The 24857-nt window shown below is 49.5% G+C and overlaps 1 protein-coding gene across 7 annotated transcripts in view; it reads left to right on the forward strand.

The window, feature by feature from the left end:
• LOC101823936 (myosin VIIA and Rab interacting protein) overlaps positions 1-19483 on the forward strand; it is a 184773-nt gene extending 165290 nt beyond the window's left edge. For all 7 annotated transcript variants that reach the window (XM_040739615.1, XM_021234204.2, XM_040739616.1 and 4 more), the window contains 6 exons: positions 1831-2025; positions 8889-9050; positions 12920-13024; positions 13122-13182; positions 15022-15140; positions 17361-19483. In XM_040739615.1, the coding sequence (XP_040595549.1) occupies positions 1831-2025; positions 8889-9050; positions 12920-13024; positions 13122-13182; positions 15022-15140; positions 17361-17393 (675 nt within the window). In that variant the 3' untranslated portion in view covers positions 17394-19483. The remainder of the gene's footprint in view (positions 1-1830; positions 2026-8888; positions 9051-12919; positions 13025-13121; positions 13183-15021; positions 15141-17360) is intronic.
• The last annotated feature ends 5374 nt before the right edge of the window (positions 19484-24857 follow it).

Here is a 24857-nt window from a genome sequence, read left to right on the forward strand (position 1 = left end):
GGGTAGGAGAAACACAGGGAGTCAAGATGTAACCACCATAGGGCTAAAAAGCCTGGAAACTTCTCCGGTAAGAGAAATACTTAGATTAACAATTATAGGATAAATACTTAAGTCAGAGCTAGCCAGTAAGAAACAAGCAAGGCCAACAGCTTCATAATTAATACATGTGTGTTATTTGGGGACTACAATGCGGCAGAGCCCAGGCAACTGGCGGGTGAAAAACCAAGCCGCTGACAAGGAAAAGGCTTCTCTCTACAGTGGTGCACACCTTTAATACCAGGACTCGGGAGACAGGCAGATAGATCTCTCTGAGTTCAAGGCCACCCTGGCCTATACAAGAGTGAAGAGTAACAGAGCTCATGCCTTTGATCTCAGCACCAGGGAGGTGAAGACAGGAGGATATGGCTGGGGGGAGAAAGGAGAATAAGGAGGAGGAGACAGGAATTCAGAGCTTTTGCCTCTGAGGATTTGTGGAGACAGGACTGCCATTTCACCTGGGTAGAGGTAAGATCTCCTGGTTTGGCTGCTTTGCTTTTCTGATCTTCAGCTTGAAGCTTGAACCCTAACATCTGTCTCTGGGTCTATTTATCATGCTACAGAAGTAGAATCCATTCCAAGAAGCACTTTTTCCAAAATCAAGCCTCAGGGCTGGGTGGGGCATTGCTCAGCGGTTAAAATGCTTGCTACACAGTGAGCAAAGTTTGAATCCCCAGAGCCCAGGTAAACGGCAGTGGACAAGTAACCTTCCTGTAGTTCCAACTTTCAGAAGCAAGAGACAAGGAATCCCCAAAACAAACAGATTAGAGAAACTAGTAGTGTCAGGAATCTGGGAGACCCTGCCTCAGTAAATAAAATGGAGAGCAAGTAGTCAGGAAAGATTCCCAGTGTCAACCTTGGGCCTCTGCACACCTGCACTTTAGGCTCAGTGATCTGTCTGTCACAGGACCAAGTCTAGCTGCAAGGGAAGCTGGGCAATGTTGCTTTCTATTTGCCCTGAGATAGGGACACAAGGGAGACTGGCTTGAGGTCCATGCGTGAGCTAACACACAGCACCTGCCAAGCCTCAGGAGAGTTCTTTGTCAGTACTCTCATTGTATGGACGATGGCAGTAAGTTCTAGAACTGGGGAGTGCCCTGGCTAAGGTCTCATGGTAGACAAAGCTAGAGTCTGGCCAGGTGTCGCCCACACTGTAGATGCTATTTCCCATGGTGTATAAAATGATACTGAGAAAATAAGACATCGTCTAGGAAATGGAGTAGCTGATAACAAAGACAAAACACAGATAACTTTCCCTCGAACTCTGTGTCCTCCCTCCATCCCTGTGACCCTGGAGTCATTCACTGGGAGTCACCAAGCAAAGCCAAGTCACACCAGGTCCTCTATGTTCCCTGCTGCTCTGTAAAAAATTTTCTATTCCTTAGATTTATTCTATTTAGTGTGCATGAATGTTTGGTTTGCCTGTGCCCAGTGAAGTCAGAAAAGGGATTGGATCTCCTGAAGCTTTACAGATGGTTGTGAGCCACCATGTGGGTTCCGGGCATTGAGCCACGGTCCTCTGTGAGAGCAGCCAGTGCTCTCAACCACCGAGCCGCGTCTTCAGACTTCTTTAACATTGTACCCTTTCAGCAGGCATGTGTGTCTGTGGTGTGTGTCCGTGAATGTGCACGCATGCATGTTTGTGCATGTGTGTGCACACGCAAGAGTGTGGGAGTACATGTGTGCTATTACAGACCTGACCTCATGATGGGCGCCAGGAAAATGTAGGATTTCTGTGTCTTTGTTAATGTGCTGTTCTTGTCTTCTGTCCCCTTCTGTTATTGGACCAAACAGAAGTGTTCTGCTGTTTCTCTCTGCAACATCTCCACAGAAGTCCTGAAGGTCATCAACGCTACCGAGGAGCTGATTGCAGAGTCTGCAGGGCCCTGGGAGATCCCCCCAGTCCCAACTGACACAGACATGGGGATGTTTCCTCTTGGGACAGACCAAGTGAGGCTGGACAAGCAGCTGACGTCCTTGGAAGAAAACGTAAGAGGGTGTGACTGTGCCTGGGGAGGGTGAGCATATGTGAAGGAGAGGGGACAGTCGCTGCTCCCACGTCATGCAAGGACACGAACCCCCACCACCACCACCACTGCCCGTGGCTGGTGTGTCCCTGGGAAAAGGCTGGGGCGGGGCTACCCAGAAAGCAAGGGTGCAATCAGGAAATCAGCCGTTAACTGTGAGAAGGAGGGGTGGGGAGCAAAGCTAAAGAGGAAGCCGCCTGTGCCTTGTGTTCGCTGTCAGTTAGCTTTGGTTGTGAAGTGGTGTCTGCAGTGTGGCCCCAGCGTGGCTTTCAGTCTGAGGAGTTAGGAACCCCGGTGAGGCTCTGGCTGTGTGGTTACAGACCTTGGCCAGGTCACTTCCTCTCCTGGGAGAAGATGGTGCAGGGATGGTGTAGGGAAGGGAAGAAGGAAGAAGCCACCCGTGACTTTGAGCTCAGGGCATATTGAGCCCGGATGCCTGCAGAGAGCTCCCAGCCGGTAGCTGCGTCTCGGGCCTGGCCCTCCCTCTGCAGGCAGCCGATGCTTCTGTCCTCCTGAAGGCAGGGCGAATGTCTCCCAAGGGGTCCTCCGGGGACACTGAGATGTAGGCAGTCAGTGCCTAGTGAGGCTTTGGGAATAGAGAGGGTGCTGGGAGCTGGCTCAGTGACTATAGTGCCTGTCAGCCAAGTGGAGGAGTGTAGACCCACAGAGACGCACAGTGATGTCAGGTGTGCAGTGTCACACACACAACTCCAGCATGTGATTCAGAAGCAGAGACAGGGGTCCCCAGGGTGAGCTGGCTGGAAAAAGTAGTAGCCGTCCCAACGAGTCCTGGGTTTGGCTGAGGGACCCTGCCTCAGTGAATAAGGTAAAAGGGATTGCTCACGTCAACCCTGGGCCTCCACATACATGTGAATACACACATGCACACATACACACACATACACACAGACTCAGAAATGGAGGGAAAAAGAGACTATCCGGTGGTGTGCGCTGAAGTAGAGCGAGGCTTTCTTCAGGACCTGTGGTAGGAAGGCATACAGGCCTTGGCAGCGGGGTCATGTGCTGGGGAAGAGACTGAGAGCCTGATATGGCACGGGCGGGTAGGAATTGGCAGGTGAGCAGCAGAGGCAGTGTTGTCATTGGAGTTTTTTCTTTGGGCTGCTAACCAGCTCCCAAATAAAGACACAGAGACTTATCATTATGAATGCCCAGCCTAAGCTTGTCCCACTAATTCTTTTTTTTTTTTTTTTTTTTTTTTTTTTGGTTTTTGAGACAGGGTTTCTTTGTGTAGCTTTGGCTGTCCTGGAACTCACTCTATAGATCAGGTTGGCCTCAAACTCACAGAGATCCACCTGCCTCTGCCTTCCGAGTGCTAGGATTAAAAGTGCTCATGCTACAACTGCCAGACCCCCACTAACTCTTTTAACGTCATTTAGCCTGTCTCTATTCATCTATGTCTTGGGGCTTTTAACCTTCCTTTCATTCTGTATGTCATACTTTCCTTCTTCCTCGATGTCTGGCCCTGGTGTCATCATTCCCCACCCCTCCACGCACCAGCCTGAACTCCTCCTCCCACTTACTGTCCCTAAGGGAAGTCTGTCCTTCCCTATTGGCCATTCAGCGGTTTATTAGACCAATCAGATGCCTTAGGCAGGCAAGTTAAAAACAGAATGCATCTCTACACAGTTAAATATTCTGCAACATAAACAAATGCAACACATCTTTAAGTAGTTAAATAAATGCAGCACATCTTTGCATAGTTAAACAAATATTCCACAACAGGGCTGAGGAGGTAGAAAATGCTCAAAGAAACCTTAAGGGCTGATCAAACAAACCTAACCGTATTCCTGCTGAAGACAGGCCCAGGGTGGTGCAGGCATCATTTGGGGACGAGTGGAAGATAAGAAACATAATGAGATATGGGTGATCTGCTGTCAGGGATGGGACTCTGGCCTAAGTGATTGGGCGGATTCTTTAGATAATGCTTGGTCTAGAAGCTTCAAGGTGAGCCTGGGAGATGGTTCTGAGCCCCCACTAAAGTTTGGGCAGCCAAGAATCTCTGTTAGGGGTAGTATGTGGGAAACGAACCACATACTGACCACATACAATAAAACTAACCACGTACAAAAAAGTGGCCCAGTGGAGAGCCAGACAGAGTTCTTCCACTGCTAGGGTGAGGGCAGCTGCTAAAAGAACCTCAGTTCGGGGCTGGAGAGATGGCTCAGCGGTTAAGAGCACTGACTGTTCTTCCAGAGGTCCTGAGTTCAATTCCCGGCAACCACATGGTGGCTCACAACCACCTTGAATGAGATCTGGTGCCCTCTGCTGGCCTGCAGGCAGAAGGCTGTATACACAATAAATAAATAAAATAAATTTTAAAAAAAAGCACCTCAGTTCTGGGCGGGGAGACATCTCTATGGGTAAAGTGTTTACTGTGCAAGCGTGAAGACCTGAGTTCAATACCCAGAATTCACATAGGAAAGCCAGGTGTGGTAGCATGTTGTAATCCCAGTGCTGGGGAAGCAGAGACATGCAGACACCTGGGGCTCGAAAATAAGCCTTGCTGGGTATGTTCCAGGCCAGAGACCCTGTCTTAAAATACAGGGCGGATGGTACCTGCGGAGTAACAGCCCAGGTTGCCCTCTTGCATGCACATGTATGCACATGCGTGTGCACGCACACACACACACAATCACACACCGACAGTAGTTTTCTCTCATTGTATTTAGAACAAGGACAGCACACCTTCCTTTCTTCTAAAACCATACTGAAAACTCCACGTACTTGTGTGCTTTTCCACAGCACAGAGTGGTTGTGTTGTTATTTTGTTGGGGTGTGGAGGACTCATTAGTATTTTCGGTTCAAAACACAGCCACGTATGCACTGGTGCAGGCCGTCAGAAGCCCCAGTGTGGATAGACATGTGGTTTCCAGGCTGGGTCTGCAGCCGGCTGCTCCTCCTTCAGCCCGGCTCCAGCTCTGTCCCATTCCCCTCCCTTTTCCTCAGGACAGAGGGTACCCATGCTCCTTAGTAAGAGTGGGAAGCATCCTTCCCCCTCGTCTCCCTAATCCAGATCACGGGGGGTGGGGGGAACTGCAGGAAAAGGCTGGGCTGGCTCAGCCCCTGGCTGCAGCTGGTTTAATTAAACTATGGCTTTTCTCGGTCTGCACTGCAGAAAGTGTGTTTCATCCCTCATCCCTCCCTTTGCCATGGTGCCCGGGACTCTGAGATAAAAGAGAGCACTCTGTTCTGAGTGTGCACCCTTGGAAATGCTTCTGAGGCTGTGGAGGCTACACGAGATAGAACGCAGGATGAGAGGAGAAATGTACAGTCCCGTGGTCTCCACTGCATTAGTGTGTGGGCTCTGCCCTTGTCTCCCCTAAAACCTACACTGCTCTGGGGCTCCCCTCGCCCTCCTCAGCTGTGTACGGTGGGGGTCGGTCCCTCAGGCAGGAAACCTGGGTCTCTAGGGTTTAAAAACCCTTCTGAGAAGCACCCAGCTGTGTCCCCTGGGGTCTATCTGGGAGGGGAGAGATTTGAAAAGAGACTGTTAACCGAGACTTGGGCAAAGTTGAGGGGTACCTGAGGGCCGAAAAGACAGGGCTGGAGGAAGCTGTGCCAGCACTAGGTGGTACAGCCAGAGCTGAGGAGAGCTGGAGCCTTGAAGGAAGACTTCCCCCACCAGCGGAAGCTAGAACCCGGAGAGGGGGCTTCCGGCACAACCGTCATGCCCCCTTGCCTTCAACCTCTTGTTGGTATCTCCTGTTGGCCAGGGAAGAGCTGTCGTGAGAGTCATATAGGTCAGCGTCTTCATCTCATTTCCTATGGTGTGACAGCATACCCCAACTTAAGGAGAAAGGGCTTTTTCCACTCACGATTCCAGGTTACAGCCCATCACTGTGGGGAAGTCACAGTGCAGGAATTTGAAATCGCCCATCACATCACATCCACAGAGCAGAGAGCAATGGATGAATGAATGGATGGATGAATGAATGAATGAATGAATGCTCCATGCTGGTGCTCAACCCACAGTCAGAGTAGAGAGCAATGGATGGATGGATGGATGGATGGACAGATGGTTGGATGGATGAATGCTCCATGCTGATGCTCAACCCACAGCCAGAGCAGAGAGCAATGAATGAATGAATGCCTCCATGCTGGTGCTTAGCTCACTTTCTCAACTCTAATATGATCCAGGATCCATGCCTAGGCAGTGGTGCCACCCACAGTGGGCAGGTCTGCCCACTAATCAGATAATCCCCACAAGCCAACCTGATCTGAATAATCCCTCACTGAGATTCCCTTTCCAAGTGAGTCTAGACTGTGTCAAGGTGACAATTAAAACTGCCCTCCAGTGCCTGGAATAGAGGACTCAGTAGTTAAGAGCACTGGCTGCTCTTCCAGAGGACCAAGGTTCTATTCCCAGCACCCACAGGGCAGCTCACAACAGCCTATAACCCCATTTCCAAGGAATCTGACTCCCTCTTCTGTTCTCAAGGGCACTGTGCATACATGGAGCACTTAGTGTGTATGCAGGCAGAACCCATACACACATAAAATAGAAATAAATAAATCTTTAAAAAAATAAAACCAAAATGAGTAAATAAATAATAAATAAAACAAGCCATTGCATGACGCCTGCCAAACAGGAAAGATCAGGGCAGTAAAGGATAAAAATGCATCCAAAGGATCAGCAGAGAGCGGACAGCATGGCCGTCATCAGCCCTGCAGTGTGAGCAACAGGGTGAGCCTCCTCGTGATTTCACTCAGGAGTGAGTGGGACGCATGAGTCAGCTCTGTCCCTCCTACCTCCATCTGAGGACCTGGTTCAGCATCTGCTTTGCTGTAAGACAATGCAGCTTGTACTAACCTATGATTCACACACACACTCACACACTCACACACAAATGTATGTCCCAATTTCCTTTTAGTTTCAGGTCTCCGTGTACTTTACAACCAGCGGCAGCGGGCACAGTAGGGATGCCCAGCTCTGCCTCTGAATCCAGGCCGGAGCAGAGGATCCATCCCTCCCCAGACCCTCTTGCTGCCCCAGAGCTCTAGAGAGGAGGTGGCCTTAAAGCTCATGACAGTGGCTGTGGTTACTTAGGTAACTATCTGCCCTTTGTGAGCAAGAAAAAAACATCCTGTTGTTTACTGGTCCTCTAAGGTGTGTTTTATGGAAGCTGAATCCAATAAGATGCTATGGGGGACAATAAATCTGGGCAGTTTGTTCTTGCTGTGAAAATTGAGACTCATGCATAGGAGACTTCTAGAAGTGAGACTGGGCAATGGGGTTGGGGAGGTGGTGGGGGCTGGGTGATAGCTCAGGGGGGTGAATGTTAATCCCATGGAGTTAGCTGAATTTATATCATGTTTTATTATATATGTACAATAAAGCCAGTCTGGTGACTGCCCCACCAAATTCATGATTTAAGAGGTCAACCCCTCTTAAACATAGGAGAAGTAGGGTTTTTATAGCCCCCAAAACGCAAGGCTAGGGGGTCCCCAAGTGTTGGGGATTTTCAGAGGAATTTTGGTTATGCAGGAACTTGACTGAACATCTCAAAATTACTTGTCAGAACATCTTATGAGGGTAGAGATCAGGATATAGTCAAGGAGTTAGTCAGATTCCATAGGGTGCAGGGCATGTCAAATTCTAGAAAATGGGTCAAGACACAGAAACCAGGGATGACTTATTTTGACCTTGTAACAAGATGGCTTCGAATCTTAACATGGAGTAGGGCTGGCCTATTGTAAGTGCTTCTGAACTTACAAAGGTCAGAACCTGAGTTCAATCCCCAGTACCAGGCAGGCAGAAACAAATCTGTCTGGGGTTCACTGGCCAGCCAGCTTATCCAATGAGTGTCACTGTCTCACAAAACAAGATAGAAAGAGACTGAGGAATGACAGCAAGATATATCTCTGACCTCTACATGAATACATGAGAAACACACATGTACACACACACACTCACACACACACACACACACAGACACACGTGTGTACACATAGTCACACATGCACACACGCAGGCACACACACACCCTGTGGCACATGCATGTACACACACCCAAACACGCAAATAAATAAATGGAATTGTAAAAAATAAGTCATATGAATCACTTGCTTTAGTTTCTGGCTCAGTAAACATGTCACCACGACCATGACCGTCCTCCAGCCCTTCAAGCCCCATCACTTTGGTGGTGAGTTCTGATCCAGCTGTGCTCAGAGACAGACTCTGTGTCCCTTTCCCCGAGTGCCAGGGAAGCAGACTTTCTGAAAACACAAAAACATGACCACTCCAACCAGACTGGGGACTTGGATCGATCTTGGATGTGATAAAAAAATTTTTTTAAACATACCTTTAACAGATAATGGGGTTAAAATACAAATCACAGTTCCGGGTAGATCCAGCCCTGGGATGAAGATGTGCATTCCTCTTTTTCCTGGTAAAATGAGTGATCCTGGGCATGTCACCATTGTCAACCACCACTTCCGATGTCACCCAGTAATGTTTGTCTGTTGCTATGCTTAGCCAGGTCATTCCGGGTAAATAATTCAAACCAATCCCATGGTGAGTCCGTTTCCTCTTGATACTCCATTTAAGTCCCTGAACAGATGCTCAGTTCATGTTGCTGGCGTTGAGCTCTCCTAAACGGGTTTCCCTTGTGTTTATAAGGAAGGAAAGATGTCAAAGGCTTCTTTCCCTCACCTAAGGGTGAAGAGTACCGATTAGCAGGGGGCTCCCATCTCCCCTCCCCCAGCATCCAGCCCAGTTTTCTCTGACCCCTCGTTGACTGGTGCCCCCTCGGAGAGCCTGGCCAGTCCCAGTCCACCGGGCTCAGAGCTGCGCTGACTCTGCAGGTGTACCTGGCCGCGGGCACCGTGTACGGGCTGGAGGGCCAGCTGAGCGAGCTGGAAGATGCTGCCCGCTGCATCCACGGCAGCACAGGAGAGACGGAGCTGGCAGAGCTGGAGGACCAGGTGGCCGCAGCCGCAGCGCAGGTGCACCATGCTGAGCTGCAGGTGAGTCCCCTCCTCTCTTCAGGTTGAAACGGGAAGCTCCCACTTCATAGGCACATTCCCACATGCCAGGCGCCCTCAGATCCAGGGGGCTAGCATAGAGGTGGCCGCCTGTAGCAAAAGACTCTAGCAAACCTTCTCTGTCTTTATTTTTTCTTTAATTTTGTGTTTATTTTTCCCGTGTGTATGTGTGTGCACCTTGTGATGCTTGGTTGGGAGAAGTCATTGGATCCCTTGAAACTGAAATGATGAGTGGCTATGAACCACCCTGTGGATGCTGGGAGTCAAAGCCCAGGTCCTCTTCAAGAGCTCCTAACCAGCAATCCATCTCCGCAGCCCCTCAAACCTTTCCTAAAATAGAAGAGGTTTCTCCTCCTTCCCGTAGCAGAACCTCAGTCCATATTATCTATCTTAGGTTTCCTTTTTTTTTTTTTTTTTGGTTTTTCGAGACAGGGTTTCTCTGTATTGTTTTGGAGACTGTCCTGGAACTCACTCTGTAGACCAGGCTGGCCTCGAACTCACAGAGATCCGCCTGCCTCTGCCTCCCGAGTGCTGGGATTAAAAGCGTGCACCACCAACGCCCGGCTTCTTGGGTTTCCTCTAAGACCTACGCTGATGGCTAAGGAGATGGCTCAGCCAGAAAGTGCTTGCAACTAAAACCTGAGGGCCCAAGTTTGGATCCCAGCCCCCACATGGAAAGCCAGGGTATGTGACTGGTGCCTGTAATCCCAGTGCTGGGGAGGCAGAGGTATGAGCATCCCTGAGGCTCACTGAGCAGCCAGTCTAGTCAGATCCGTGAGCTCTAGGTTCAGTGAGAGATACTCTCTGGAAATATAAGGTGGGGAGCAATTGAGGACGATGGCTGATGTCAACGCCTGGCACCCACAGTATGTGTGCACACGCATGTGTACATGCATAAACACACACACACACACACGTGCTCACATGTGCACACTCTGTGCTGGTCTTCTCCCATTCCACCCCAAGGCCACCCCTCTCATACTGTGGGCTGTTCTCTGGGGCTGTTTCCCCACCAGGGACTCAAAGCTGCATGAGAGCCAGGCCACTTGCCTGGCTGGCCTAAAGGAGTAACTCCAGACACTCACCAGAAGCGGAGTAGGAGCTGAAGGGACGGCTCGGCAATGAGGAGCGCACACCGCTCTTGCAGAGCGCCTGGGTTCTGTCCCCAGCACCCACATCAGGTGCCCACATTTGGGCGAAGCTGCAGCTCCAGGGGAGTCCGTTTCCTCCTGTGGCCTCCGGGGGCCTCTGCACACACGTGCACAAACCCACAGGAAGTGCAATGTGTATGTGAACAAAAAGGTCTCTTCGAGAGGGTAAATAAAGGGATGAACAGGTAGTGCGCACTTCCCAGGCCAGGGGCGAGGAGCAGAGCTTCAATGCAGCTGTCTCCACTGAGAGCTCTCATCCAGTACATTCTGAAAATGCTTCTTTGTGGCTTTTGTGAGTGCGCCCTTGTCCCTCGTGGGTCGGAGATGGTCATAGGCTAAACCACTGACCCTAAGTGGGATCTGCATTCTCTCGGGAACCTATACCGTTTTATGTTCTTTATAAAGGACCCGCTATAGGTCTACAAACCATGGGCTACTATAGACCTGCTATAGGTCTACCACCCATAGACCACTATAGGCCTGATATAGGTCTACAACCCATGGGCTACTATAGACCCACTACTAGGCATGGTGGCATTTGTCTGTAACGCTAACATTGAGGAGGATTAAGATTGAGAGTTCAAATCATCCTTGGGTACAGAGAAAATTCAGGGCTAGCTTGGGCTACATGAGATGCTGGCTCAAGATACATAAGCGCAGATCAAGGTGGGAGACGAATGTGTTTCTCTAGACTAAGATGCAGCAGGGGCCAGCGGCATGGCTCAGCAGGGAAGGGCAGTAACCACACGAGCCTGGAAACCTGTTCTCTCCCACAGAAACCCCACGAAAAGACCGAGGGAGAGACCCAGAGAAACAATTCCACAGAGTTGTTCTCAGGCTTACACATGTGCCATGGCGTGTGCGCCCCAGATGCGCTTTATAAATACACGATTGTTTTAAAAGAGAGAAACAGCAGCAGGAGTTCAGTACAAATTCCTGATATTGCTACTGTCTTTACTTTTTGTTTGTTTTATTTTGCTTGGTTTTTCAAGACAGGGTTTCTCTGTATAGCCCTTAATGTCCTGGCACTCGCTCTGTAGACCAGGCTGGCCTTGAACTCACAGAGATCCGCCTGCCTCTGCCTCCCAAGTGCTGGGATTGAAGGCGTGAGCCACCACTGCCTGGTTTTGTTCTTATACCTAACACTGCATCCTGGCCAGGTCTGAGGAGACGGCACGGCACATTTGGTGAAGTGCTTGCCTTGCACTGGCTCCCAACCCCTGATCCCACATTTAAAAAATATGAAGGCATGGTGGTGTGTTCTTAGCTCCCACCATTGAGGAGGTAGAGACAGGCAGATCCCTGGGGCTTGCTGACCAGCCAGCCTAACTAAATTGTCTAGTCCCAAGCCGGTGAGAGATGCTGTCTCATAAAACAAGCAAGCTGGAGACTGCTCTTAAACTCTTGCCACCTCCTGGTCTGCCGTGTCCCTGGAGCAAGGGTGTGGGTGATGTGATGAGACATCCCGTTCAGGGCGGAGCACTGTGCAGTCACCTGCCCTGCCCTGGGGCGGGTCTCGAGTTAGCCACCGACCCCTGCAAACAGAAGCCCCTTTGACGGGAGGTGGAAGCCGCATTAAACCGTCAAGATGAGTGTTTAGAGGGCAGTTTGGAGCTAGTCCACTTGCCCTGGCGCCTGTGACCTCCCCAGCCACGAGTATTTGGCCAGGTTTACAGAACGAGGCATGAGTCCCGCCTTGTGGAGCAGGCCTTAAATCCAACCAGACAGTAGTTAGTTGCTCCCATAACATTCCTGACACTATTGCACCAATGCAGGTCTCACTTTTTGAAGTTTTTAATTACGTCAGCAGCGCCCCCTTGAGGACCAAGGTTCCAGTGCCTCCGCAGAACAGACTCAACCCTTATCCTAACCCTAGCAGAAGGCATCCTGGTCACTCAGGCCTGGGTGGCTCTGGCCCAGCATTCCCATAGTGCTCCAGGCCTTGAGTCTGTCCCTGTGCATCCTCTAGAACTGTAAAAGTAGAAACTTAGATTTGTGGGCTTCTTGTGTTTTGCCTTCTCCTTGCAGCGTTAGATGGAGCAATGATTTGTAGAAGTTGAACGAATGAAAAAGTCCAGGTGTAGTAGCACATGCCTGTGATGGGCACGGCCTTCTGAACATGTTTCTCTTATTGGTTGATGAGTGAAACACTGTTTGGCTAATAGAGGCAGAAAGACAGGCAGGGATAGGAGACAAGAGAATGCTGGAGAGAGAGACAGAGAGGCGCCACGAGGAGATGCCATGTAGCTGCCAAAGGAGTAACAGGTCTGGGCTTTCTCCGATAAGTCAAGACCACGTGAAAGTACAGAGATTTATAGAAATGGGTTAATAATTAAGACAGAGCTAGCCAGTAAGAGGTCCTAGCCATCAACCAAGTTTTATAACTAATATAGCACCTGTGTGTTTATTTGGGACTGAAGTAGCAGTAGGACCTGGCGGGAAAGACCCTCTTCCTACATACCTGTAATTCCAGCACTTAGGAAGGAGGTGGAGGCAGGGGGATCAGGAGTTCATGTCATCCTTAGCTACGTAGCAAGTTCCAGGCCAGCCTGGGATTCATGAGACTCTGCCTCAAAAAGAAAAACAAAACGAATGTATGAATGGGCAGACCTCAAAGCGGGCTCGTTCTTTATGAGTTCGTAACACGTAACCCTTCCTTCCTTTGTGTGTATCCCGAACCCGCCGTCACGGCGCGTGAAGATCTCTGACATCGAGAGCCGGATTTCAGCCCTGACCATCGCTGGCTTGAACATAGCGCCCTGTGTGCGTCTCGCGAGGCGACGGGACCAAAAGCAGAGGAACCAGGTGTGTTTGCCCTTCCCTCCCCACTGGAAGGTGGCATGGCCTGGAAAGCTCCAAGTGCAGTCTACAGAGCCTCACCGAAGGCTGTGTTTGTTTGTAGGTGCAAACTATAGACACATCGAGGCAGCAGAGGAGGAAGCTGCCCGCTCCTCCTGTGAAAGGTAGGTCGCTCGGAAAATACCAAGCTTGAGCCATGGGAAGAACTCAGGGAAACCCTGAGTGTGAGGAAGTGTGAGGGCCAGATCCAGCGTGCCCTCTCCCCAAGAGCCGTTCTACTGGCTCGTGAGTGTGCGCGGGAGAATGGGTGAGTACCAGTGAGCATTAAGTGGGAGTGAGAGTGATGGTGTATGCCAGTGTGCCCGTGCGAGTAAGTGTGTGTGTGTGTGTGTGAAAGTGTGTGGGTCTGAGAGTGTGAGCATGTGGGGGTGTGGGGGTGAGTGTGTGTTTGTGAGAGTGTGTGTATGAGGGTGGTATGTGTGAGTGTATGTGTGCACGTATGAATGGGAAGGTGTGCGGCTGAGCGTGGGAATGTGAGTGTGAGGTCATAGGTGAGCGTATTGTTGATGGGTCTGCAGGAGAGCAGATGAAGTATGTGAGTACGTGTACGTCTTTGTATGAGAGTATGAGCATGTGCTAATACGAGTGTGGAGAGAGTATGAGAATTGCATGATTGTGTGTGTGTGTGTGTGTAGGCATGTATGGGTGCGGGCTATTCATGTGTGAACGTGTGAGTATGAATGCATGTGATTTTGTGTGAGTGCGTGTGGGTATGAGGATAAAAGAGGGTATGAGGTATGGCTGTGGCCTGTTGGGGATATGCATGGGTGTGCGTGTAAGTCTGAGAGTGTTTACATGTGTGGGTGTGTATGAGTGCGTGCATTGCGAATGCGTGAGAATGTGTGTGGGGTGAGTGAATGCATTAGTGTGTGAGTGTATGCTTGCTTTTCATGAGTGTCAGTGAGTTTTGTGAAGCTGTGTGTGTGTAACTGTATAAGTGAGGGTGTGTTAGTGTTGGCCACATAAGTGTGGAGGTATCTGTGTTGGGTATATGCATGTGCGGTATGTGGGTTTGTGCGTAAGTGAGGGCATGTGATTGAGTGTGAACTCGAAAGTGTGAATGTATTAGTGTGTGTCAGTGTGTGCGAGAGTACCATGTGAGTGTGTTAATGTGGGGGTTTCCACCAGTTTGAGTAGAGGCTGTGAAAGTGAGTATGTCAGTATGAATGCATTTCTGAGTGTTTTGGGTGTGTTTGCATATGTGTTTGAAAGTGTGTTTTTTTTTTGTTGTTTTGTTTTGGTTTTTGGTTTTTCGAGACAGGGTTTCTCTGTGGCTTTGGAGGCTGTCCTGGAACTCGCTTGGTAGTCCAGGCTGGTCTCGAACTCACAGAGATCCGCCTGCCTCTGCCTCCCGAGTGGAAAGTGTGTTTATGAGCAGGTGTGAATCTAAGTTTGTGAATGTGACTGGGTTCATGAGTAGGGGACTCGATGTATGTTCAAGTTTGTGTGTGTCTGTGTGTTTGTTTGAGTGTGTGTGTACATGAGTGATTGTATGTCAGTGAGAGTGCATGTGTATTCTGTGTGTGAGAATATGTGATTTTGAGATGTGTTTTATGTATGTGTGAGCTTGCATGTGAATGAGTGTATGTATGTGAGAGTGTGGAGCTAGGCTGGTGCCCAGTAACCCCCAGAGTACCCATGTCTCTGCCCCCGTAAGCGCCAGGGTTACAGGCTATTTTACGTGGGTGCTGGCTCCTCCCGACTGAGCCCTCTCCCCAGCCGTTCTTACCTACCTCACTTACGGCCCAGAAGCAAAGCTTGGGGCATGGATGCATGTGAGGTAGTTTACAGGGAGGTTCCAGGAAGTGCTGAGGGTAAAGGAAAGACAGAGGAGAGGGGAGCACGTGTGCCGGACCGGGCTGCTTTAATCCGGGGCTTAATTCTTGGGGAAACGAAGCTGGCATCTCCCGGAACCTGATTCTTACTATTCGTCTCCTTTTCAGCTGAGAAGATGGAAGTGTCCTCTGTAACCCCCATTAAAACATTTAACCGCAACTTCCTTCTCCAAGGCTCCTCCACGAGCAGGCCCTCGGAAAGGCACGGTGACACCAAGGACGTGATGGTAAATGCTGTCTCTGTCCCATCATGCCACATGATGGTCCCTCCTGCGCCCGTTCCGTCACAGGCACTCCCTCCATTACTTCCTTCCATACCTGCCCCAGCAGAGCCCCAGGAGGCAACCCTCCTTTCTGGTCTCCTGGCCTGTTTTAGATTTGGTGGGGGGAGGTATCTCTGAAAGGTGAGTGCCACCCTGCGTGGCATTGCTGGCCTCTTTAACCTGAGTCTGTCATCTCAGCTGGATTTCTGTCTCACTCTTTCTAGCAGCCAGCTATGATACGAGAGGCACGAAAGTGTGCCAGGTCCGTGTAAGGTATGGTGGGTAAGGGCTTTTCCTAAGAAGAGTCAGCAGCCGCCCCCAGATGTGACATAGGACAGGACAGAGGACAATGCCACAGACTCTGGGGATCGCGCAGGAAGGGCTAGTGGAGTATTGGCTACAAAAACATTTGCACATAGGCGGGGCAGCTTCTGTCTGTAATCTCGTCGCTAGAGAGGCTAAGGCAGGAGGATTGCTGCCAGTTTCAAATGTGGGGCCAGTCCGGGCTTCATGGTGAGCTCCAGGTGAGCCGCAGTTACATATCGAGACACGTGGTTCATGGAGCGTCTCAGTTAGGGTCACTGTTGCTGTGCTGAAACATCATGACCAAAAGCAACTTGGGGAAAAGGGGTTTACGTGGCTTCCGTATCCTGGGCCGTGGTCCATTGAGAGAATCAAGGGCGGGAACTCAAACAGGGCAGGAACCTGGAGGCAGGAGCTGATGCAGAGGCCATGGAGGGATGCTGCTTACTGAATTGCTCAGCCTGCTTTCTTATAGAACCCAGAACCACCAACTCAGGGATGAAACTACCCACAATGGGCTGGGCCCCCCCCCCATCAACACTAAGAAAATACCTTACAAGTCTGCCTGTAGCCCAGTCTTTTGTAAGCATTTGAATTTGTGTGTGTGTGAGAGAGAGAGAGAGATTCTTAAGCCTAAATAATCAATAGTCAATGAATATAAAACGAACTTTGCATTATGATGGCTTATGTATGCAATCTCAACATGAGGGAGGCTGAAGGAAGAGAGTTCTAGCAAACTCAGCACCAGCCTGGGCCCGCACAGCGAGCACCAGATCTGCAAGACCCTGTCTCAGAACAGTTTAGCAGCAGCCTGTGCGCCAGGAGTTCAGGAAACAGCACAGGACCCTTAGAAGAGAGGCCTGGCGCCGGGCGTTTGTGGCGCACGCCTTTAATCCCAGCACTCGGGAGGCAGAGGCAGGCGGATCTCTGTGAGTTCGAGACCAGCCTGGACTACCAAGCGAGTTCCAGGACAGCCTCCAAAGCCACAGAGAAACCTAACCCTGTCTCAAAAAAAAAAAAAAAAAAAAAAAAAGAAGAGAGGCCTGGCCAGGCAGGCCCACAGCACACGAGCTGCTGAGAGCAGACCCTGTGTGGACCGGCTGGAGGGATGCGAGGACACACCCACCCGCTCTGTATAGGTGCCCTCTGCCTCTCCCCCTTGTCGTGTGTCCCCTCCTCCCTCCGCTCTGAGTGGAGAAGCACCAGGTAACGTCCAGCCTTTGAACTGCACATGACTGTCTTGATGGTCACCAGGAACCTCAGCCCCTCATTGCCTTTCGGTCAGCTGTGACCCCTGACCTTTCAAAGTCCAATCATCTTGCTACCGGCCATAACTTCAGAAGGCTAAGGTAGTAGCACACGCCTTTAATTCCAGCACTCCTCAGGAGACAGAGGCAGGTGGTCCCTGAGTTCAAAGCCAGCCTGGTGTAGAGTTCCAGGAACTCCTGTCTCAAGGGGGAAACAAGGAAAGAAAGAAGAGAAAGTAGGAGGAGGTAGTCTTCCTGTTTTCATTTGACTGACGCAGGCGAGGGCGGAGCCTGTCCTGGTGGGGGAAGAGCGGTTTGCTGGGTTGTGGCTGGGTTACGGTTGTTGAGAGCTCCCTTGTCTCCTTTCCAGAGATAAATGCCAATTAGAGAACTGAGTGATGTGAGCACTGGGTGTCTGTGAAGCTGCCTAAATATCCAACGGTGCCTCACAGAAAATACCTAACTACATAGCCAAAAAAAAAAAATCTGCTTCCTGAGAATCAGTTTGCACACAGAAACCCTTGGTATATCCCAGGAGGAAGACAGTGCCCAGTCGTTCCCCAACCCCCAAGACCATGTTTCCATGATCAGTTTGCCAGGTAGCCAGTGACGGTGTCCATCTTGCTTCACCCAGGAGCCTGTTCTGGAGTCTGCCGTGACGCACTAACCACGGAACTCCACAGCCAGTGACCCACTGCCTCCGGCCGTACACGACAGTGCCTTGACCCAACAGCCATCGAGTACTGTGTGGATTTCCACTGAGGCAAGGGCCTGGGGAGGCCGCGGTGCATTGCTGCACAGGGCTGTCTCGATACCTCACCCAGAAGGCCATCTCAGTCTGCAACACTGAGGTCCTACCCACTCTCTGCCTTAGGCTCCCAGGGGAATCTAAGACCGAATATCCAGACGCTGGCTTCCAATAGCAGGGCTCTGTGTTCAAAAGATGCATTGTGCCTGTTTAATTTGTTCCTGTGTGCTGTCTTCGCTGTCCCTGTGTGGTTTTTAATCTCTTTTTATCCCTACCATCAGTTCATCCAATGGAAAACCCTGGAGAGGAGGAGCTCCAGGGAAGGAAGGGAGGGAGGAAGGAAGGAAGGGAGGGAGGGAGGAAGGAAGGAAGGAAGGAAGGAAGGAAGGAAGGAAGGAAGGAAGGAAGGAAGGGGGATATTATCCTTCCTTGCTTACTCTTGCTTGTCATCTCCTAACAGATGCTAAGAGCAGGGGGCACTAGAAAAAAAATCTCACAGCAGTGCTCAGCCACCTCCAGCTAAGCTCCCCGTGCCCACCCCTCACCTCCATCACGGTCCTTCCTGTGGCCTGGCAATCGGCAGCCACAGAATGAAAAGCTCCGACCCACCCATGCCACACCCAGGTCTCTTTCAAACCATGTCTCATTTCGAATTTAGGGTTCTTGCATGTGTTTACTCAGGGGGAGAGGGGCCTAAGGAATGCCGTTATTCGTCTTAACTTGCCGGACACTGTTCAGGGTCCTTGTGAAGTGGCCTGGCCATGACCGACATTGAGATGAAATTTGGGTAAATGAACCATTGCAAAAGGGGACTACGCAAGGAAAGTGTTCCGTTCTCCAAAATCATGTCTCCCGCTGAACTCATCGAGACTCAGATGCAGCACCAGTGATGATGGTGGTTAGGACGTCACCTTAGGGAAAAGCAGTGTAGACTGGGAGGGACACACAAGAGGCGACCCTAGCTCCACATCCATGGTCTGTCTCAGGGGAGAGGTTGGCCTAAATGCATGAATATCTAAATGTATTTATTCACACAAATGGAGCTTACACTCCCCCGGACTCCCTGGATACTTGTAGCCTGTCTTTAATGCTGGCTTCCAGGATATTCTGAATCACGGAGTGACGGTGGGGTCGGGAGCAAAGGCAGGATGCCAGGCAGTGAGTGGCCATTGGGTGCCGGCTCTGCAGGACACAATCTTCTCAGTTTGGTCTAGTGTCCCTTTCCGGCAGGCCTATGGGTTTCCCAGAATCCACAACCAAAGGTCAGACCACCGAACCTGCTGAAGCCATATGTGTGAGGCTGGCTCTGACTGCAATGCCCCGGCCCCAAAAGTCCAGCTCCGTTGTTTCCATGTCCGTGTTCTCTTGCGAGTTCCCCCCTGTGCTGTACGTACGTGCGCCATGGTTGCTGGTGGGGGTCCTCGCGTCTCCACGACGCTCCTGCTGTTACCCCAGAGAAAGGACTCCATGGAAATAGTAAACCTTTGGCATTTTGTCCGGTGGGTATGGTTCACACTAAAACAAAGTTGAAAAAACACAACAACAAAAAGACCTGACTTCCAAGTAGAACGTTTTCCTTAGGAGGCATGAGTCTGCCTTTGTGCTAACAGTGTTAAAATACTCAGTTTTCTTTTGAAAAAAGTGTGTACTCTGTAAGCCTTGCAAAAAAAATAATGAAGAAAAAGCCTGTTCTATGGCATCTGAACTTTTATAAAGGCTTCCTTGTGCCAAATAAGTACAAAGATTTAATTTACTATTTAAACCATAAACATGCTATAGTTCCAGAAAATTATTTTGTCATCCAGTGATTTTGATCTTTAGTGTCAATATTTATATTTAGATTAATTTTTATAAATGAAATATTTTGATGGTCTAAGAAAATGAGGACAAAGGGGATATATCTCTGATGGCTTCTTGGGGTAATGCCTTCGTGTCTCACACACTCGGCCAAGAATCACTGTCAAAAGAAATGACCACGACCGAGCAGTAAAAGTCACTTAAGAAAATCATCTGTGTGTGTGATTTTTATTCATTTATTTGCTTATTTTGGTTAGGAGAGTCTGGGAATCTGTGTCACTGTCTGCCTTCTAGTTTTACCTCACATGGCTGTCTGACCAAGTTGGTTCTCCCTCCCTATTGAAACAAGGCAGTTCCCAGTGCTGGGATTGCAGGTGTGTGCCTGCACACTGCCTTTTTTCTTTTCTTTCTTTTTTTTTTAAGAGCTTTATTTATTTATAAGGTGTACAGAATTCTGTCTGTACATATGCCTGCAGGCCAGAAGAGGGCGCCAGATCTCATTACAGATGACTGTGAGCCACCATGTGGTTGCTGGGAATTGAACTCAGGACCTCTGGAAGAGCAGCCAGTGCTCTTAATCACTGAGTCATCTCTCCAGCCCCAGCTTTTTGCTTTTCTTACTTGGATGTTGGGAATCTGAGCTCAGATCTTCACGCTTGCACACACCTACCTCCCTAGCCCAAGTAGACACTTTGACTAAAGCAACCAGGTTCTGCTGCTTGTAGCTGGGATACTGCCAAACATCATTCATTGTGGCAGGGATTCTGCCGGGCAGCACACATTGTAGCAGGGATCCTGCCGGGCAGCATACATTGTAGCAGGGATCCTGCCCGGCAGCATACATTGTAGCAGGGATCAGTATCATATACTGCACAGGGTGACGCCTGCAACAAAAAACAGTCCAGCCATTCTTTTCACAGTGCTGAGGATAAGAACCCTGAGTTGGTTAGACACTATGTAAGGATAGTTATTTCCCCAGCGTTTTGGTTTGGGTTTCTATTGCTGGGAAGAGACACAGTGACCATGGCAACTCTAACAAAGGAAAAACATGAAGTTGGGGTGGCTTTCACTTTCAGAGGTTCAGTCCCTTATCATGGTGTGATATGGATGAGGACAGGCGGACACGGTGCTGGAGAAGGAGCCAACAGCCTTGTCCATCTAAGGTCGGGGAGCACTGCTGTGATAAAGCTGTTTCCTCAAGGTTGAACCTTCCTGGGAGGAGCAGAAATCTTTGTGAGTCGGGAAACATGCAAGACAGGCGGATCTCTGTGAGTTCGAGGCCAGCCTGGTCTACAGAGTGAGTTCCAGGACAGCCTCCAAAACAATACAGAGAAACCCTGTCTCAAAAAACCAAAAAAAAAAAAAAAAAAAAGACTCACAAGGCTCCTCTAATTACACGAGCTAAAACTGTTGCTGGGAGAGAGGAGACTCTTCTGTGGAGCTGCCCATGAGTAGTGCAGAGGGCTGAAGATGCAGGTTTCTCAGAAGTCACCCATGATGGGATGGATCCTTTTGGTGAGGCTCTTGCTTTGAGTCAATCATGCTTCTATAAGTAGCCCCTCACCCATGTTGCAACAAATGTCCCCAATAAACTCAGTCACCAATCTGGATTTGGGTGACCTTGTGTCTTGAGTCTGTCATCACCGTATCTGAGGGAAAGTCATGCCATAGATACCCTCACATCAGCTGGGTGCTTGTTCAAACTGGTCTGCCTGATGCTTCTCACTTACATCTCTAGCAGCATCCCAGTATGGTGCTTGAAGCATTTATCTAATTATTCTTTAGCAATAAAAAAAATCATGTTTCAGACGCCGGGCGTTGGTGGCACACGCCTTTAATCCCAGCACTCGGGAGGCAGAGGCAGGCGGATCTCTGTAAGTTCGAGACCAGCCTGGTCTACCGAGTGAGTTCCAGGACAGCCTCCAAAGCCACAGAGAAACCCTGTCTCGAAAGACCAAAAAAAAAAAAAAAAATCATGTTTCAGATATCGGGGCAAGAACCTGAATGACCAGAGAAGTGACAGAGAAGCCACCAGTGACCTCTTCTATTGAGATCCTCTTAGCCCCGCCTTACGCTTCTTTCTCCTCTCTGTCCTTAGTCCTCCAAGACCTCTATGGTTAATTTTGGTCGGCTAGTGGTTAGCTCCGCCCTCTGACTCAAGGCAAACTTTATTGTCAGAATGCTATCAAAGTATCACACAACAGGTGCTCATGCTGTGAATCCCTGGACAATGCTTTTAAAACCATTGATGGAGGAAGAAAAGGAAGAGACCCAGCTGACTTTAAAAGCCTCACCTGCCTCCTGGGACATAACAGCTCCAATGGAAACAATGAGAGAATCTGAGCCACTTGCTGTGGGTGAGAACCACTCACCCCGGCCTTCTCTCACACAGGGAAACAGATGGCCAGAAAAGCTAGAAAACCAAGGAGCTGGGTTCCAATGACACGTGGGCAAACAGCCCTTCATCCCTGCACCTGATTGCACTGCTAGGCAAAGAGATTGGAAAGAGAGGACTGTGTGCTGTAAAATGAAATAAACCCTTTCCTTCCAAGTTGATTGTGGTTGTGGGGTTACCACAGTAACAAAAGCAAACTAGGAAGCCGTTTTAGAATGTCAGCTTGGGACTCCCTAACTCATTCTGTCAAGTTGGAACACACACACACACACACACACACACACACACACACACATAAACACGTACACTCAACTTACACACATATATCACACATATATACAAACACACACACTGCATCCTATGTACCTGAGATACTCCTCTCAGAAGACAGAATGGCAAACACCTGTATCCCTAAGAAACACATGGCTCTTCTTGTTTCCTTGGTTATTCCGACATGACATATGTTTTTCTCCTGAAAAATTAGTGCTTTATTTGCCATGACAACTGTGACCCAGAGTTCAGAGCATCTAGAAGACTCCAGAAGTATCTAGTCCCTACTCAGACTTTTTCTGTACTATGACCGGTCAGCTCACCTGTAAAGTCGCGATCTAAGTCTTCCTTATGCTGCTAGAACCTTACAGGAAATAATTCACAAGGAACACTTTATCAGGAGCTTGGTAACCATAGCTACTAGAAACTTATGCCAACCCCTTCCCATTTCCTCTTCAAATAAGAAATTCTACCAAGAATCAGTGTCCTGACCTAAACAACACAAAATACCCAAACTTGATTTTATAGCTCATGGTGGGAGAGATTTCTATTCTGCAAGCATTTCCTCTCCAGACCCTAACTCTAGTAGGTATGACTCTCTGCCCTATTGAGGTTGGGCTTGGCTAGGTGACTTGCCTTGTGATGGAAGGACAAACTTCTCCAGCCCTTGATTTTGGACTTGTATATGAGACTCGCTTGGGCTAATCCGATGCTCTAGTTTGTTTTCTGTTACTGTGACAATCACTAAACCCAGAAGTAACTTGGAGAAGAAAGGGTTTATTTGGCTCACAGGTCACAGTGGCTACTCTCTGAAAACAGTGTGGTGCTTTGAATCGGAATGGCCCCCCTAGACTGGCGTTTGAATGATTGGCCTTAGGGAGCAGCTCTATTAGGAGGTGTGGCCTTGGAGTAGATGGGGCTTTATTGGAGGAAGTGTGTCACTAGGGGGTAGGGTTTGAGGTCTCAACTGCTCAAGTCAGGTCTAGTGTGGCGTTCACTTCCTGCTGCCTGCTGATCCAGATGCAGACCTCTCGGCTCCTTCTCACCCACGTGTCTGCCCACACACTGCCATGCTTCTCACCGCAATGATAACGGGCTAAACCTCTGAAGCTTTAAGCCACTTAAATGTTTTTCCTGTATAAGAGTTGCAGTGATCATGGTGTCTCTTCACAGCAATAGAACCGTAACGGAAACACACTGAGTTTGGAGTGTGGCATGTTAGGCAGTATTATTTTGGTATGAGCCACATTATCTTTTTTTTTTTTTTTTTTTTTTTTTTGGTTTTTCAAGACAGGGTTTCTCTGTGGCTTTGGAGGCTGTCCTGAAACTAGCTCTTGTAGACCAGGCTGGCCTCAAACTCACAGAGATCCGCCAGCCTCTGCCTCCCGAGTGCTGGGATTAAAGGCGTGCGCCACCAACACCCGGCTGAGCCACATTATCTTAAAACTTGGTTTATCAACTTATATTTATCCCTGTGTTAAGGGCAAAGTAAGATGAGGGAATACAGAAAGCAAAGTCATTGTGACGGTTAATAATTGACTGAACAGGATTTAGAATCACCCAAGACAAACGTCTGGGCATGTCTGAGAACTGAGTCTCTAGAATGGTCAAGTAAGAACACTCATCTAAGAGTGGTGCCACCATCTAGTGGGCTAGGGTCCTAGATAAAATAAAAACAAGAAAGTGAGTCGGGCAGTGGTGGCATGTGCCTTCAGTCCCAGCACTCGGGAGGCAGAGCAGGTGGACCTCTGAGTAGGAGGCCCCCCTGGTCTACGGAGTGAGTTCAGGGCTGGCTCCAAAGCTACAGAGGAACCCTGTCTCGAAAAAACAAAAACAGGAGAAAGTGAGCTGGCAATGAGTATTCCTCTCTCTGTCTCTGTCTCTGTGTCTGTCTGTCTGTCTGTCTGTCTCTCTCCCTCTCTCTCTCTCTCTCTCTCTCTCTCTCTCTCTCTCTCTCTCTCTCTCCTTCATGACTGTGGGCACAATGTGATCAGCCACCACTGCCCCTGTCACACTGCCTTCCCCGTCATGATGGACTGGACCCTCAAACTGCGAACCCAAAATAAACGCTTCTTTCTCTGAGTTGCTTTGGCCGGTGCAGTGAGAAGAGTCACCAACAGGGTCGGAGGGCATCTGTATAAGAAGCTCCTTGGTTTTGACATTTCACAAGCTCTCCCTCTCCTTTTTTATTCTGTGTGTGTTGGTCTTTCAGAGTCTTTTGTCATTGAGATTTTTGACAAATCACTGCCTGCAGGAGCATTTGGTCCCTTTAAAAATAGCTCTCCCTGACAGCCGCTCTGTTTTCTCCCAGGGGAAGTGTTTCCCGTATGAAATTTGCATTTTGCAGAACAGTTGGCCGTGTGAGCCTTCTGTCTCAGCGACTGAGCTGGGATTATAATAAAGCGCAGGTAAGCAGGACCGACTCTCCAAGGGGGTGGAAAACTTGAGTATCCACAGCAGGCTTGTGGGGGTGATCAAAAGGGGCCAGTTTGGTGGGGCAGAGCTCTTTAAATACAAGGAAAGAAATACGTTTTCCACCAAAGTCATTGTGAACTCGAACTGGTGCACCAGCAATTTTAACTAGACAGGTCTGGGGCGGGACCCAGGACACTGGTTCTAGCCAGCTCCCAGACTGTGTCAGAGCTGCCGGCTACACTTTGAGCATCAGGGTTCCACAGAGTTCTCCAGGGGCCTCCAGGAAATGATCTGTCTTGTGTGACTCTAGTGATTTTCTCCTCTTCCTTCTCTCATCCCTCTCCCTGAGAGGAGTCCTCAGCTTGCCTCTGGGATACATGTGTGTGTGTATTCACACAGCGTTTTCTTGCATTGGCCTAAAATCGTGAGGGACTGGGTCCCACTTGTCCCGCACAGACACCGGAGAGAGAATGGGACCTGGGGTTGACTGTGGTGACTTTGGCTCT

Source organism: Mesocricetus auratus, unplaced genomic scaffold (genome assembly GCF_017639785.1).
Source record: "Mesocricetus auratus isolate SY011 unplaced genomic scaffold, BCM_Maur_2.0 Super-Scaffold_100691, whole genome shotgun sequence".
In the NCBI taxonomy this organism is placed as follows: domain Eukaryota; kingdom Metazoa; phylum Chordata; class Mammalia; order Rodentia; family Cricetidae; genus Mesocricetus; species Mesocricetus auratus.